The sequence below is a fragment of the Oryctolagus cuniculus genome, chromosome 19 (genome assembly GCF_051225735.1).
Source record: "Oryctolagus cuniculus isolate XC-2025 breed Fujian yellow rabbit chromosome 19, ASM5122573v1, whole genome shotgun sequence".
Classification (NCBI taxonomy): Eukaryota; Metazoa; Chordata; class Mammalia; order Lagomorpha; family Leporidae; genus Oryctolagus; species Oryctolagus cuniculus.
This window is the reverse complement of record NC_142885.1, coordinates 70,996,081-71,012,500: the sequence shown is the minus strand read 5'-3', so window position 1 is coordinate 71,012,500 and position 16,420 is coordinate 70,996,081. Positions and strand designations below refer to the sequence as shown.

Below are 16,420 nucleotides of genomic sequence, written 5' to 3'. Positions count from 1 at the left end.
TGATGTCGCCCGACTCCCAGTGCTGGGAGGAGGCCATGGCTGCTGCCTTCCAGCTGGCAAGTAAGTACCGGGCAGGCAGAGGCTGCCCCGCGCCGCCATCAGGACACAGGGCCCCTGGGCTCCCGCCTGGCACTGGGGGCCCAGGAGGGGGTGCAGGGTTCACTTCCAAGTGTGGCCATGGCGGACCAGGCCTGAGGGGCTGCAGGGTTCACCACGGGCCGAACTTCCACATCACTGTACCCAGAAGAGGCACACAGAGAGCCCAGAGCCACGGAGGACACACCCGCCGCACCCCTCCCACGTTCCCCACAGCGCTGGCACACACGGTGTGCGCTTTGCCACCACTGCTCATGCTCCTGCCCTGGCACTGATGCAGCCTGCGCTGGGCACAGACGGGGCAGCTCCAACGTGGCCCCTGCGGCCCCAGGGCACGGGACGTGCTGTCCGTCCAGCTTCCTGGGCCCCTTCTGGTGAGCAGCACAGGGCGAGGTACACAGGCTAATGTGCCACAGGCCCGCGTGGACAGTCAGGCGCGCACATGCAGGCGCATGCACGCCACGTCCTGGATGAATGCAGACACAGACAGCAAGGCCACAGCAAGGTCCGTGGCCCCTGAGCCACCACGTGGCATCAGAGGGGAGGCCCTGGGGCCCACCCCCATGGGGGACGCCTCATGGTCCCTCCAGGGAGAGAGGGGAGGTGGTGTGGAACTGGGGAACCTGGGGTGCTCTAGACGAGTTGTGGCAGCTGTCCAGCTGTGACCCCGCGGGCGGAGGGTCTGCTTGGTTTTCCTCCATCACGTGCTGCCCTGGGACCCCAGATGCGGGGTGGGGTGGGGAACGGCAGCCCCGAGCACAGGTGTGGCGAGATCCCAGCCGACAATGCCTTTCCCTGCGTGAGTGCGCGGTCCCCAGGAGGAAGTGGCAAGAAGTCCGAAGCAAATCTCTCGAGGAATAATGGGCCTGGGCCCTTGTCTTCCTTGGGATACGCCATTTCCAGAGTGGCTGAGAGGCTGTGGCGGGCGGTCCCGTGCTGGAAAGCGCCAGGTGGGAGTCAGGAAGCGGGGCTCTCGGAGCGCTATGTAGAACGGGCAGGGGTGTGACCCTGAGTGAGTCCTGCCGCGCCGGGTCAGAGGTCGGAAGGGGGAACTGCGGCGTCTCTCCTTGGCAGGAGGGCACGGATGGGTGTGGCAGAAACTGGAGGTGCACCGGCATCTGTCACTACCGACGTGAGCTTGAGTCTCAGTTTACCTAACTGCAAAACGGCACAGGGTAATAGCTGCCCGCTCCTGACCGCTTCGAGAACCACGAGACGGGGGAGCTCGAGGGTCAGTTCTGCCCCATCCGCTCCGCGACTGTGGATGTCCCCAGCAACGTCACAGGTTTACGGAAGCTACCACCTTGCCCTCTGCCGACCCCGGGGCCACGGCACAGAGCAACGCTGCTCCCCTTTCTTACTCAATACCCTCCCGTCGCACGTGACCGGCCGGCGCGCCACCCCTTAAAGACGGAAACGGAAGATCTGGAAAGCGTGAATGGGGAAGCTGGGTTTGAAGAAGGTAGTCCAGTGACGTAAGAGCAGCAGCAGTGACAGCTGTCGATTCTGAAGGGGACTCCTTCCAGCAAGGTGGTCGTGCAGGCACCCCCGCCTCTCCTGGCTCAGACGGCGGCTCACGTCCTGCAGGCTGGGACCTCAGGACAAGACACGTCTCCACAGCTTTTCAGAAGACTGGGCTGAGGGAGTCTCCCTGTGGAACTGGAGCTGTCTGAGGACCCGTCCTGGGAAGCAGGGTGTGAGGCGAGCAGGCCCGGGCTCCCCTCTCCTGACTGCTTCGAGGCCAGCGCCACCTCTGCAGTGGTCAGACCCAGCCCTGCGCAAGCTGTCGGACAGGTGGAGGCCGGCGCGAGAGGCCAGAAGCAGGAGCGCGGCGCGGGCGGGGCCCGGGCTGCTGCTCCGCGCCTCCCCCCTCGGGGTCTGTTTGGCCACAGAGGAAATGCAGCGGCCCGTTTAGGCCTGCTTCATTGACAAACAGTACGGAGGGCGGCTGTGCGCCTTTCTTCTATCGCGCGGCTAATTTTAGAGCGGGTTCTTTCCTGTGCCCGGGTCTGTTTTAGACAGCCAGGGGGAGACTGCGGGGCGCCGGGATGTCCTGTCACAGGACGAGGAAACGCCTGCTATTACCTGTTGTGCAAGCGGCCTCGAGCCCTGGGCCCAGCCCCGCGAGGTGGGGATGTGCAGCCTGCGCTGGGCACAGACGGGGCAGCTCCAACGTGGCCCCTGCGGCCCCAGGGCGTGGGACGTGCTGTCCGTCTAGCTTCCTGGGCTGGAGAAGGGCATTGCTCGAGGGCCTGGAAGCCGGCACGGAATGGGGCCTCCCTTCCTCCGGGGAGGTGGGGCTGGGCTGCGTCAAGCCGCGGATGCCTCTGGGCACCGAGCCGACCTCAGTGCCTGCCCGGTTTGTCAGAGGAGCCCCTCACGCCCCCAGGCTGTGGTGACTTTTGGGAGCGGGGAACTGTGTGCCATCGCCGTTTGGGGGCCAAATCCACCAACGCCAGCCCTGTCACAGGCTTCCCTCCGGGTAACACAGGCCGCCACCTGCAAAAGGCGTTCCGCTTTCTCTGCAGGACTTTCCAAGCCTAACTTCATTTTACCTTAAAGATGAAGGCACTCCTGTCTCTTGTCCCAAGGCCTCGCACGAACCCCGAGCCCTCCCCGGGACAAGCGGGGAAGCAGCAGCACCTGCCGGGTCCCCAGGGGCGGGCGGCCAGGCCAGAGGTTCTGACTGGTCCTCCGGTGAGCGGGCAGCGGCTCTGGGCCACTCCCGGCCGTCATTCCTCCCCTCCTCTCGGTGAGCTGGTGCCACAGCAGGGATGGAGTGGCCAGGCCTCCTGTCTCTCCCTCCTGAGGCCCTTCCAGGGCACACCCCATCTATCAGTCAATCTGGTAGCCCCCATGGGAGCAGCAGACCACGCCCCTCTGCACAGCACCCACGGCCACGGGAGCCTGGTTGCTGCCCTGGCTCCCAGCCATGTGCTCACCATCCCAGAAGGGGGTTGGAGGGCAGTGAGAAAGGGTCTGTAACCAGCGAGTGGACCTGCTGGTGTGGGTGTCCTCTCCCAGCCACTCCACACTAGGTGGCCAGAGCCCGCTTCCGCCTTTAAAAATGTCCCTTTTCCATCCCCATTATGCCTGTAATTCTTAGAACCCACGTTTTGGGAAATGGTGGCGTACAGCCCCCAAAATCCCACGCACTACATCAGGGGCCCTAGAAGTGGTGCCTTAGGCTGCGCCAACCTGTCTCCTAGCGACCCAGGGACGTGGGAGCACAGCTGGCTTGCAGGTGTCGAGGGATCTGCCTCAGTCTGAGTTGCCTTCTTGGGGCATGTGGCTTCCCCCGGGGACATTCTCCAACAAAGAGCTGATTTGCAAGTCTCTCTGCGGAAGCTAACTGCAGGCCCGCGCCTGGTGCTCGCCTCAGAGCCCTGGTTCTCGCAAGTGGACGAGCTTGCCCTCGTCCGCTTCCCGAACGCCCGCAGTTGGGCTGGTCCAGCCTGGCACGTGACAGCTCAGGGGCACCAGAGCCTGATGGACACAAGGCACAGGATCCAGGCTGGAGTGCCTCCCGCCCAGCCAGCTCACTCCTCACGACTCGCGGCCTCACAAGCTCCGGCACAGCAACTTGAAGGCTGGAACTCACTGAGGACGTGGGTCCAAAGCCACCCACAGCCTCCCTGGCCTCACGCCCTCGCTTCCCGTCTGCAGCCGGGGCCGCTGCGACGCGCACACAGGCTAAGATGAACCTGTGGCCTCAGCGCCCTCGCGGGGTGAGTCCGTCAGCCCCACGTGCTCAGGAGGCTGATCGACATCTGCTGAAGTGGCACTTGCTGAACGGGTGGATTCTGTCTCAGGTGGGGATCTTCTCCTGGGAATACAGAAGGCCTTGACTTTTAAAATCAACCAGCACTTGCCTGGTCTGGATCACTCGTCTCTGGCACCCACGGCCCAAGCTTCAGTCTGTACCTGACCTGCACCTGCTGGCCTCCTTCCAACCCACCCTCTTCCACGTCGGGCTCGCACTGCCTCCCGCTGTCCCCTCAAACCTCTCCCTCAAGGGAGAATGCCGTCCACCACCACCATCTGACTGCCTACAAGTGCGGGGAAACGCCCAGCACGGGCGGCGAGAGGCCAGTGGCCGCTGTCTCTGCAGGCGCGGCGAGGCAGCCACGCAGCTCTGTGGCCCCAGCAACTCCCTCGCTGGAGAGCGGCCTTAGGAAAGGCAGCCGGGGTCAGCCCCAGGGTCTCTCCACTGATGCTGCCTGTGTGTGTGCGTGTGTGTCTGACGGTCACTCAGAAAGGAAGGCCTTGTGACAGCAGCCGGAGCCCCAGGAAGCGGGCAGGAAGGAAACGCAAGAGGAAGGGGGCACTGTGCCGGCTGAGCTGTAATTCACACGCCCGCGGCCGGCGCACAGGAAGAGACTGTTTGCTTTGGCGACTGAGCTCCACCAACATGGAACCGATTCCCTGTGTAGGATCCAGTGTTTGCTCCAACTCCTGCTCCCAGGGCTGTGTCCTGGCGACGGCTTCATGTCGCCGCAGAGCTGTGGGAGGTGGGACCTCAGGGCAAAGGCGGCGGCAGAATGTTAAGTCAGAGCCAAGCCAGCCTGGCCTGCGTCCCCTTCCTAGCTCCCCACGGACAGAAGTTCAGGAGAGGAGGAGGCTACTTGTGTTTCTGAACAGTGACCCCGGCACGGTGTGGCCGTCCGGCCACGCCAGGAGGCAGCGGGCAGACGCCGTGCGCTCTGCTTCCCGTGTTTGGTTTTTCCACCACCTGCACGTGGAACACGGGAAGACCCCTCAGAACACGCCTCCCCAGCTCACAGCCGCTCTGCTGCAGTGCCAGCCGTGTCTCCCACACCTGTCCCTGGGCAGCCCCACCAGCACAACCCCGCCGTGTGCCCACTTTTCCCCAGGTTCTGGGGGCTCCAGGTCTCACTGGTGAGCACGAAGGTTCATTCACCAGCCCCTTCTCGGTCTACCTGCGTTCCAAGCTGAACCAAAGCAAAACAGGAAGTAATGCAAATGGGAAATTTTAACTGTTTTCGTGCAAGATACACACGGGATTTTCCTGTCCACTGCACAGGGAGGAAAGTGCCCAGCGAGGCACGGCGTGCGGACGCGCCCCAAGCTGGAGCAGCGTGACACCCAGAGCCGTGCCCCGCCCCTGGCCAGAGCCGCTTCTCGCCGCGTCTTTGACAGCAGCCCTCAAGGCTGACAAGCGAGGCGGCGGCCTGGCTCGAGCTGTTCTGCTTTATAAGCAGTCGCCGGATGTCGGGCTCCACGTTTATCTGCGCCTGGTCCTTCCTCGCGGCACCCTGCTCACCTGCAGCTGAGGAGGAGGTGGCCACACCCTGTGGTCTGCGCCCGCCTTCTCTCATCCATGTGCTGTGCTCAGAGCAGCCTTTCAGATTTTCGTCTTCAAAGATTTATTTGAAAGGCACAGAGTTGGGCTGGGGGAGGATCTTCTATCCTCCGGTTCACTCCCCAGATGGCCACAACAGCCAGGGCTGGGCCAGGCCAAAGGCAGGAGCTTCATCCAGGTCTCCCACGTGGGTGGCAGGAGCCCAGCCTTTCCCAGGCCATTAGGAAGGAGCTGGATTGGAAATGGAGCAGATGGGGCGGGAACCAGCGCCAATACGGATGCCAGTGTTGCAGCGGCAGCTTCCTGGCTACCCACAGCATCGGCCCCTACTTTCATCCTACATGAGCAGTGGCCCTCAGAGGCTGGCGTGTGCTCCGAAAGCTTAGCCTGGGTTCACGGTCAGCGAAACAGCTAGCCATGGTGGTAAAGTAATAAATAGGATAAAATGATTAAAATAGCCTGCTCTGTTTTCAAAAACATAGGATACCGATCTTAATGAGTAACAACAGTGTCAACAGTGGGGTGGGCATTGTGGCACAGCAGGTTAAACCGCCACCTGGAGTACCCTCACCCTGTTATCAGCTGCCTGCTGACGCGCCTGGGAGGCAGCAGGTGAGGTCCAAGTGCTTGGGCCCCGGCCTCCCACAGTGGAGACCTATATGGAGCTCCTGGCACCTGGCCAGTGCTGGGCTGGCAGACGCCAGGAGCTTCTTCTGGGTCCCCCACGTGGGTGCAGGAAACTTGGGCCGTCCTCCACTGTTTTCCCAGGCACATTAGCAGGGAGCTGGATCAGAAGCAGAGCAGCTGGGACTTGAACCAGTGCCCACATGGGATGCCAGTGCTACAGGCAATGGCTTTACCCGCTACGCCCCAATGCCAGCCCCATAAATAAATATTTTACAAACAGTGTAACTGCACAGGCGGGAAGCCCTGAGACACTGGGGAATGCACAGGGCCAGAGGACGCCACTTTCCTGCACCCTGTGCCCTGCTCCAAGGCTGGGCCTCCCCGTGGTGGCCTGAGGGACTTGACAAAGGTCACTGTCTAACTGCAGTTTCCTGTGTGGCAAGGCCCCGCCTGGGAGGGTGTCCCCTGCCTCACTCCCAGGCTCCCCCAGGCACAGCGATGAATCCCATCTTGGTGGCGCCCCAGCAAGATGGCCAGCTCCGCAGGGCAGGCCAGCGGCACCCCAGCCATCTGTGCACACTGACCCCAATGCCACCAATGCCATGTACTCCCTGGCACGTGAGTAGGTCTGTGCAGCTCTGAGGTAACTGAGGCAGCCAACATGGCCTCCCACGAACCTGGTGTCAGCTCGTGAGGCCTCTACTCCATCAGGGCCAGAGGGGCCTGCTGCTCTCTGCTTGGATCTGCCTACAAGTACCCACTCAGCCAGCAATTCCCAAGAGGCCCCAGGCCGGGGAGCCTGCTCCCCAGAGGGCAGTCCCGGGCCGCCCAAGGCGAAGTAAGGAAGGTGAGGGACAGCTAGAGGGCTGAGCGCCATGAGGCAGGTCAGGATGCACTCAACTCTAAACGCTGAAGGGCCAGGACAAGGAGGGAGCTGACTGCTCCCCAGGGCTGGTCAAGGCAAGGAAAAGCCCAGTGGGGGCGGCCTTCCCGCGTGAGAGGAGGGAACGGGGGTAGCGCGGCGGCACGGCAGTGGGGCCAGGCAGGGCTGGCAGGCTGCAGCGCGGAGTCCAGTCATGTCCTACAGCAACGGGGAGCCCCGGGCGTTTTGAGCACTGTGGGAGACGTGATCCGTGTTTTGTGAAGTTCGTGGCACGGCTGTGGGAGACACGTGTCATGTGCATCAATGCCCTGGGCAAGGTTGGCACTGCCGAAGGCCTAGAAGCCTCCAAGCACATCCTGTGCAGCCACGGCCCTCCCAGAAGTGCCTCTTAAAAGGGGAACCTAAAATTCAGTGCACTCCAGTCTTTTAAAAAGTTTTATTGTGTGTGTGACACACAAAGGAACTGATAAAACACGCATGTGCTCCTGCGACGGTAAGGACGCACACGGAGAAGCCAGCTCCTCCCTGGAGACGGCCGTCCTCCCGCGCCGGGGGCCACTCCCTTGTTCTTGCAGCTTTTCCTTCTCCCTCCGTCTTCCCCACAAGCGGCCGGCAAGGTCTGGTCCTCATGACTTCCTCCGCCAGACTTGCTGAGGGGGACACGCTGCTCACGCCACCTGCTGGCTGCCGGGAGCTCATCTGTCTAGCCAGGATTTCGGCAGCGCCTGAGCTGCACACATCCTGAGTGTGCAAGAGCTCACCCCACTGCCCTCTGCCAAGTGGGTGAGAGATCTTGTGTGGCACTGCACTGTGCTGGTGCGGTGTTCTCCTTCCAAACGTCGGTGATCTGACGGGACAGTGCGACTCCAGCTACTCCAAAAGGTTTAGGGTGGGCTCCTCCAGTCAAGTCCTCACAGTCTGTAAGTCTCCAGGGGTCTCTGCGTCAGTGGTGCAGGCTGACCCCGTGCCAGGCAGCAGAGCTCTGGAGGGCTGGACCCTGCAGGCCCCAGGAGGCTGGCTCTCCTGCTTCCACAGTGATGAAGGCCACTGCGGGACGGCGGCTGGGGCCACTGCAACAGCTTCAGCTTCAGAGAGGGACAGAGAAGGGGAGAGGGCGGGGGAAGAGAGAGATGCAAAGCTTCCATTTGCTGGTTCCCTTCCTGAATGCTGCAACAGTCACAGCTGGGCCAGGCCAAACCCAGGAGCCAGGAACTTCATGCTGGTCTCCCACACGGGTGCAGGGCACAAGCTCTTGGACCACCTTCCACGGCCTTCTCAGCACATCAGCAGGGAGCTGGATTGGAAGCCGAGCAGCCGGGACTCAAGCCGGTACTCCAAATACAGGATGCCGGTGTCCTGGCAGCTTAACTTGCGGTGCACAATCGTTCCCAAAGATCAGGCCTGCTACCCTCCCTCCCTGCTCGCCCTGCGGGGCCACACAGGGTGTGCACGGCTGTCTCCTGAGGAGGGACCAGTGTGACCCGCGTGTCAGCCAGGGGGGAGACGGGGATGGCGGTGCTCAGCCTGGCAGAGCCTGGGGAAGGACGTACATGGTCTGAGAGGTGCTAGTGGGTTCGATCCAGGCCCGCTTGGGCTGCACGTCAGAATGTGGGGACATGGTCACTGCAGAAGAGGCTGCTGGGAGGGGTGCAGCCTTGGTTTACCTGATGTCCCCTGGCCATGGGCTAGGCTCCTGGGCAGTCCCCAGCAGGCCCTCCTGCCCCCGGGGCTTGGGTTTCCAGTCGCCCAGGGTTCTATCCCTCAGCCACACCGAAGCGCCCTGTCAGCCTACAACGTGTCCTGGGCATGGACGCCCACGTTTCCTGTAATAGCAAGACTTGTCATCGCAAACCTCTGGAGTGGTGTGACCGTGGGATCAACCACTGACTAGGGTGAACACGCTGCCCTGCCCCCCGCCCAGAACCCAGACTTTGCAGAGAAAGGAGGAGCACAGGAGGGAGGGGGGACGTGCCGGAGCCGCAGCTCCCAGCAGAAGTGACAGAAGAGGCCAGACACTGAGCGGGAGCTGCCCAGCTGCAGCCCTGCCCCCGCCCCCGCACGCAGGCTCAGCTCTCGAGTCTTGAAAGGAAATCCCTATTTCCTCTGAAAGCAAAAGCTACAGACAAGAAAGCCCTGATGAACACAGACCTGGACCAGGTCGGACACGAGCCGAGCTGTCTCTAAGACAGAAAAAACAGCTGTCTGCTTTCACTTTGAACCAAGCGGACATTTACAAAAGCCAGGAATGGACTGGACACAATCCCTAGGGGTCTGTCTGGGGGTCGGCGCCGGTGCTGGTGGAGGGAAGAGCCTGACCCTGCCACCCCACAGGGACGGCTGGGCCCACGAAGCTGACACAGGCCGGCCCTCCACAGCCTCAGCCCAAAGGCTCTGAGAGCCCACGCAGGGTCCAGTGACAACATAAACGGGCTCGCCCTCCAGTCCAGCAGGGCACGGTCAGGAGGAAGTCGGAGCGGCCCCTTGGGTGGGCTCCGGCCAGAGGCTCTGGGGTAAGAATGGCTCTAGGCGCACTTCTCTTCTGTCTGCAGGTTTCGTCCTTGTCATCGGACTGGTGACGTTCTACAGAATCGGCCCGTACACCAGCCTGGCCTGGTCTTGCTACCTGGACATCGGCGCCTGCCTGCTGGCCACCCTGGCGGCCGCTATGCTCATCTGGAACATTCTGCACCGGAGAGAGGACTGCATGGCGCCCCGCGTCATCGTCATCAGCCGCTCCCTCACGGCGCGGTTTCGCCGCGGGCTGGACAACGACTACGTGGAGTCCCCGTGCTGAGTCACCCTACTCAGGCTGCACCGGAGTAGCCACCGGCACGGAACAGCCCCCTCACGGCCTGTGCAGTGGGTGGGTGTGGGTCCCCACGCACGCCGCTGTGGGACACATGTACATTCACTACGTTACCCATGCGTATGTTATATGTCCATATATCACGGGTGCCACCCACTGCTGACACGGCTTCCCAGCCAGGCGCATTCGGAGGGTGGATCCGCCCTGGAGTCTGAACAGGCGAGGCGGTGGCGTGGCTGCCCTGCTCTCCTCTTGGTTTGGGGTTAATTTATTCTGCATCTGCCGAGAGAGCATCCCCGCTCGTATTTACTTTGGTAAAGCCAAACACCCAGGAAGGTTTTGTTGAAACACTCGTGGTATTCCTTGTGATCAGGATTGATAACCAGACAGTGATGGTTTTGGGACAGACCTGTGTTGGCAGTATGTGCTGTTCCTGATTATTTTTCTAAGTTAAAATAAATGCAAGCCTCCTAACTGTCTCAAACTGTGTTCTGTTCGTCTACACTGCCACACGGGGAAAGAACTGTATCCGCTTTCTGTGGTCCTCACTGGCTGGCACAAGTGAAGGGGTCAGGTGAGCTCTGAAGACCAGTGGAGCACCTGCCCCGCTTCCTGTTTCTCGGAAGTCCGTGTGCCCCGGCCTCTGAAGGCCATGGACACGGTGGCCCCCTCCTCGGGGCAGGAAGGCAGGCTACTGCCTGTAAGGAATGATTTCCAAGGAGGGGTGGGCACTGTGGTGCTGAGGGCCACCGGCCACACTGGACCCACAGCACAGTGCTGGTGTGGGTCCTGGCTGCTTGCTCCAGACCTCACTCCAGCTAACGTGCCCGCGGAGGCAGAGGATGATGGTCCAAGTGCTTGGGCTCCTGCCGCGCACCTGGGGACCAGGATGGAGCTCCTGGTTCCGTTTCAGCCTGGCCCAGCTCTGGCCGCTGTGGGCATTCTGTGAGTAAACTCAGTGGATGCAAGATCCCGTCTCTTCCCTCTCTCTGATGCTCTGTCTTTCAAATAAAGAAATAAACCTCAACATTTTTTTCTAAGGAAATTGGTTCACTCCCCCCCAAATCTTTTCAAGATTTATTCATCTGAAAAGCAGAGTTACAGTAAACAAAAGAAAGAGAGGTGTTCCATCGTTGCTTCACTCCCCAACGTGTGTGACGGCCAGGGATGAAGCAGGCCAAAGTCAGCAGCCAGGAGCTCCGTCAGCTCTCCTGTCATGGAGGCAGCGCCCTCAGCACTTAGGCCATCTTTTGCTGCTTTCTCAGGTGCATTAGCAGGGAGCTGGCTTGGAAGTGGAGCAGCTGGGATTTGAACCAGCACTCAGAGGACACGCTGGTATTGCAGGTGGCATCTTAACTTGCTGTGCCATGGCACTGGGCCCCCAAGAAAAGCCTTTAATGTATCCTCCGCGGAGGTGAAGTGCTTGGTGGGCACCAGCTGTGCTGTCCCTGCATCTGGAGGAGGGGGTATGCCAGAGATCCCCAGGTCTCTCTCCCCATGAACACAGACCTGGACCAGGTCGGACACGAGCCGAGCTGTCTCTAAGACAGAGAAAATAGCTGTCTGCTTTCACTTTGAACCAAGCGGACATTTACAAAAGCCAGGAATGGACTGGACACAATCCCTGGCCAGGCAACATCTGAGACCTGCACCTAGGGTCAAAACTGGCCTGCGGCCCAGAGCCCAGAACCTGGACCTCAGGGCTGCCCAACCACCACTGTAAGCATGGCCTTGGTTCCCAGCCTGGACGTCTCCCTTGACTAGGCCACGCCTGACCTGGGTCACTGGGAGGCAGGACCATTTCTGGCTTCTGATAGAACAGACTGGCCGGCGCCGCGGCTCACTAGGCTAATCCTCCGCCTAGCGGCACCAGCACACCGGGTTCTAGTCCCGGTCGGGGCTCCGGATTCTGTCCCGGTTGCCCCTCTTCCAGGCCAGCCCTCTGCTGTGGCCAGGGAGTGCAGTGGAGGATGGCCCAGGTGTTTGGGCCCTGCACCCCATGGGAGACCAGGAAAAGCACCTGGCTCCTGGCATCGCATCAGTGCGGTGCGCCGGCCGCAGCGCGCCGGCCGCGGCGGCCATTGGAGGGTGAACCAACGGCAAAAAGGAAGACCTTTCTCTCTGTCTCTCTCTCTCTCTCACTGTCCACTCTGCCTGTCAAAAAAAAAAAAAAAAAAGAAGAAGAACAGACTGACACTGGTGCTGATGGGTAAGGCCCGGAGCCAGGAGTGAGACCCAGGCCACCACTGCTCCTCGTAACGTCTTGCTTTGCTGCCTTCCACCCTCCGGCTGGTGCCAGGCGCTCAGTTAAAGGGCACTGGGCAGGCCTCTAGCACTCAGAGCCCCACCCTGCTCCAGGCGGTTGTCTGAATGATCTGTCAGAATCAATGGTGAATGGTCAGTGCTTTCAAACACAACAACTAACCATGACTGAAAAGCCACCGCACACCGGCCATTCCTGACACCCAGCACGCGGCACCGGAACAGCCAGCTTCCCGTGCACGGTCAGCCCATGGACACCCACATCCTCCTCTCACTTGCCTCCCGCTCGGCTTTTTTCTTACAAGGGATTTTACTGTCATTCCTCCGATAAGCATAAAAGAACAATGGAACAAAAGAATACTGCAAACTTTTAAAAGAAAAATGGAGTAATTAAGACACGGCATCATGCACACAGCTAAATAAATATCCACTACAGCGCTGAAATTGGCCATGTGGTCAGTACAGTCGCGATCGCATTTATGCTAATTGCAAAGTCTCCCTGGCTTGTTTCCAGAACCCTGGCCGGTGTGGGAAAGGCCTTTCTGGATGGAGCAGAGGGCTGGCCGGTCTCAGGAAGACAACGGAACAGGGCACGCACTCGCTGTCACAGAGACCGTCACGGAAAGGGCGCAGGGCTCACTGCAGGCACAGCTTCCCTCCCGCGTCACCGTCACTCTTCAGCGCTTTGTCTCCCCTTGGTAAATTACAATCTGCCAAACGCTCTCACACAGAACTCCCGGCTGCTCTCACGAGAGCATGCTGATGGCCAGGCCTCCCGTAACGTTCAGTGTTTGCCTTTATCAAATGTTTCTGTTCAGGAGCAATTACCCCGAGGAACAGGTTTTGGCAACATTCTACAACTGTAACGCATCTGACAAGAAGCATCAAGAGCACATTAAAATAAATCAGAACAGTCAACCACAGCCCAAGAGGCCAAGAACCCGGTTCCAGGCTTCCCATGCCCAGGTGTGCAGCACAGCACACCCTCCATGCTGGCAGCACTCCACTGAGCCGGAACACCACGAAGCTCCCCACGATCACGTGGTCACCGAACAGCCAATGATTCAGTCATCTAGTTTAGAAGAAAGGCCTACAGGAAGCGGAGGGGCCAAAAGGTGGCCCAGTGCCCTTAACGACTCGGGGCGGGGAATCCTTACCTCTTGATGAGTTTGATGGATCTGAAAGCTTCATCCATGTCTCCGACCGTGACAGAGAAGCTGAAGTTGAGCACGGCGTCCCGAGTGGGCTTGTCGCAGTCCTCCAGCCCCACAAAGTCCCGCAGGGGCCTCCTGACCACCACCTGGGGCGTGCAGTGACATCCCGAATCCGCCCTGTCTTCTTTGTCTGCTTCTCCGGGCTAAAAGACAAAGGGCCCCATTCACCGGTCAGTTCAGGCACAAGGCGACACCGCACCCGTGCTCTTGGTCCACATCGTGAGGCAGGGAGTCCAGGTCCACAGACAGACGTGGCCTTGAAGCCCCTGCCCAGCAACGGAGACACGCAGGGTCACTGCAGGCGACTGCAGCTCTGGCTCTGGCTGAGACCCGGGGGAACTAAGGGCTGACGTGTGGGGACTGGGTGAGACGCGACATCAAGTCTTCAGCTGTTAAACATGATACTCCATCTCCCAGGCCGCTCTGTGAACCACAAAGACTTTTCATGAGTGGTAGACCACCAAGTCAGACATGCATAGTACCTGTGAGGTCTCCTACAACTAACAACTTTCCCAAACGATGACCTGGGTTAACAACTCCATTGCTTTTCAAGAGCCCTCAATCTAGTGATCTGCCCCCTCCCGGGCCCAGAAGGAGAAGAGGTGTTGCACGGGGTCCTGACGAACAGCACATGGTACACAGTGTGCTGGGCCAATATCCTCATCTGGGTGTCTGTCTACAGCTGGCATACCTTGAGATATGAGCTCCTAAGAGGCAGCCGTCCCGTCAGCCCTGAGCCCACCTGAGAGAGGCAGGAGTCTGCTGGCACCACCTCCATGCCGAGCCCTGGCTGCCCTACTCTGACCCCGGGGAAGGGGGACCGCCATGCTTGGGCACGTCGCCGGCTTCACACCTGCTGCTGACCCACCACTTCTCGAAGGGAAGGCCTGCCAGCTGCAGGTCCCACGGCCCCTTCCCACACAGAGACTGCGGCCTGGGAAGCACTTCCGAAACAGGCGGACTTGTCAGGCCTAGGTGTGGAGGGCCCAGTACAGAGCACAGCCCAGCCTCTGAGGCAGCCCAGGGTGCAAGGCCCACGACACAAAACAGGACCAGCCAGGCAGCAGGCTCTGGGCAAATTCTGCGCTGAGCAGGCAACTGTTGGCAAACCCACATGCCAAGCTCCTGCCTGCTGGGTTCAGAAACGGTGAGCAAGCAGCCCGACTTCCCACAGACGACGCTGCTGCGGCGTGGGTCTGAGGACCCAGCTCCCTGCTCAGCACTCAGAATTCTCACATCCATCCTGCCCTCTCCCCTGCCACGGCCCAGGCTGGGGCCCTATCCCAGCCCTGGGAGAGGGGGCCAGTCCGTCCTGTGCTGCAGCCGCAGCCACATGGTGCAGGAGTGGGTGCTGTGTTCTCACCAACCCCTCTCCACCTGTGGGCCGCAGAGCTGAGAAGCTAGGATGAGGCCTCTGAGAGCCGGCCCCAGGACAGCCGGGGGGGCAGCTTCTCACCAGCGCCCTAAAGGCTGACAGGTCATGCCCTCCCCAGACCATGAACACGGGGCTCAGAGACTTCTCCATGACGACACAAGTGACAGCTGCTCGAGTCCAATGTCCAGGGTGACAGGGACGGGTCCCTGAGCTCTGCTGAAGATGTGGTCACCCTACACAGTGACAGAGACATCCAGCAAACATCGTCACAGTGGGCAGCCTAAGCAGAAGTGGCAGCACAGGGAAGTGGCAGACGGAACGCAGGAGGAAGGGATTTCAAGACGGGAGAAAGCGACGTGACAGTAACTCAAGGAGGCTGCGACACCTGCATGACGTAGTCCAGTTTCCAGGAAGAACCCAAGTGTGCACTCACACCCACAGCACAGGGCCCCTCTCCACAGCCCTGAGGGTGCACTCACACCCACAGCACAGGGCCCCTCTCCACAGCCCTGAGTGTGCACTCACACCCACAGCACAGGGCCCCTCTCCACAGCTGTGTGCACTCACACCCACAGCACAGGGCCCCTCTCCACAGCCCTGAGGGTGCACTCACACCCACAGCACAGGGCCCCTCTCCACAGCCACTTTCTCAATCTTCGTAAGGATTTTTACCACAAGGAGAGTGTTGTACAGAAACTGCTCACACGCCAGTCCCTGCTGGCTGAGCCTCAACGGCTCTGCAGTGACCGGGGCATCAGAACTGTCCGTCCACGGCCTTGCTCGTTTCACTGCCCAGGAGGCTCCCGCAGAGTTCCAGAAGCCAAACCTGCATTTGCCAGCTCAAGGAATGGTCACTAACCAGGGGCAGCTCCCCTACCCATACCCTTTACGCAAATCCTATTAAAGTCAATTACAGCCCAGGGAAAGCCTGGATGGGGCCTGCCCACCTGCCCCTGACTGGATGGTTGGCCTCAGCCCCTGTGGCATGCAGGGGTGGCTGCATGTGACCGTGTCTGCCCTCCCCCTCCTCCTCGGACCTGCACCTTTGTTGAAAAAGTAACACAAGCTAACTTTAGGAAGCTAGAAAAGCAAGGAATGAGTTTTTTTTTAAAAAAAGAGTTACAGGGGGAGAGGGAAAGGGAGAGGGGGAGGGGGAGGAGGAGGGGGAGAGGGAGAGGGGGAGGGAGAGGGAGAGAGGGGGAGGGGGAGGGAGAGAGGGTGGGGGAGAGGGGGAGGGGGAGGGGGAGGGGGAGGGAGAGAGGGTGGGGGAGAGGGGGAGGGGGAGGGGGAGGGGGAGGGAGAGAGGGTGGGGGAGAGGGGGAGGGGGAGGGGGAGGGAGAAGGGGAGGGAGAGGGAGAGGGAGAGGGAGAGGGAGGGGGGAGGGGGAGGGGGTTCACTCCCCAATTGGCTGCAACAGCTGGAGCTGTGCTGATCTGAAGCCAGGAGCCAGGAGTTTTTCCAGGTCTCCCACGTGGGTGCAGGGGCCCAAGGACCTGGGCCGTCTTCCACTACTTTCCCAGGCCATGGCAGAGAGCTGGATCGGAAGTGAAGCAGCCGGGTCACGAACCAGTGCCCATATGGGATGCTGGCGCTTCAGGCCAGCGCATTAACTCACTGTGCCACAGTGCCGGCTCCAGGAGTGAGTTTTTAAGATTGATTTTACTGGGGCCGGCACAGTGGCATAGCAGGATTAAAGCCCTGGCCTGAAGCGCCAGCATCCTATATGGGCACTGGTTTGATCCTGCTCTCTGCTGTTGCCTGGGAAAACAGCAGAAGATGGCCCAAGTCCTTGGGCCCCTGCATCTGCATAGGAGACCTGGAAGAAGCTCCTGGC

The 16,420-nt window shown here is 60.6% G+C and overlaps 2 protein-coding genes across 11 annotated transcripts in view; one reads left to right on the top strand and one right to left on the bottom strand.

Annotated features, from left to right (window-relative positions):
* Positions 1-10,214, top strand: part of TMEM204 (transmembrane protein 204) — a 17,591-nt gene extending 7,377 nt beyond the window's left edge. The window contains exons 2-3 of the mRNA XM_002723807.6: positions 1-60; positions 9,479-10,214. The exon at positions 1-60 is cut by the window's left edge and continues 96 nt beyond it. Coding sequence (XP_002723853.1) covers positions 1-60; positions 9,479-9,723 — 305 coding nt within the window. The 3' untranslated portion in view covers positions 9,724-10,214. The remainder of the gene's footprint in view (positions 61-9,478) is intronic.
* IFT140 (intraflagellar transport 140) overlaps positions 1-16,420 on the bottom strand; it is an 86,656-nt gene that overhangs the window by 26,482 nt on the left and 43,754 nt on the right. For 7 of the 10 annotated variants that reach the window (XM_089321889.1, XM_089321890.1, XM_089321887.1 and 4 more), the window contains one exon: positions 13,155-13,354. In XM_089321889.1, coding sequence (XP_089178015.1) covers positions 13,155-13,354 — 200 coding nt within the window. Of the gene's footprint in view, positions 1-7,346; positions 8,464-9,800; positions 13,070-13,154; positions 13,355-16,420 lie in introns of those variants that run through there. The other 3 variants (XM_089321892.1, XM_089321893.1, XM_089321894.1) reach the window with 3 other exon arrangements.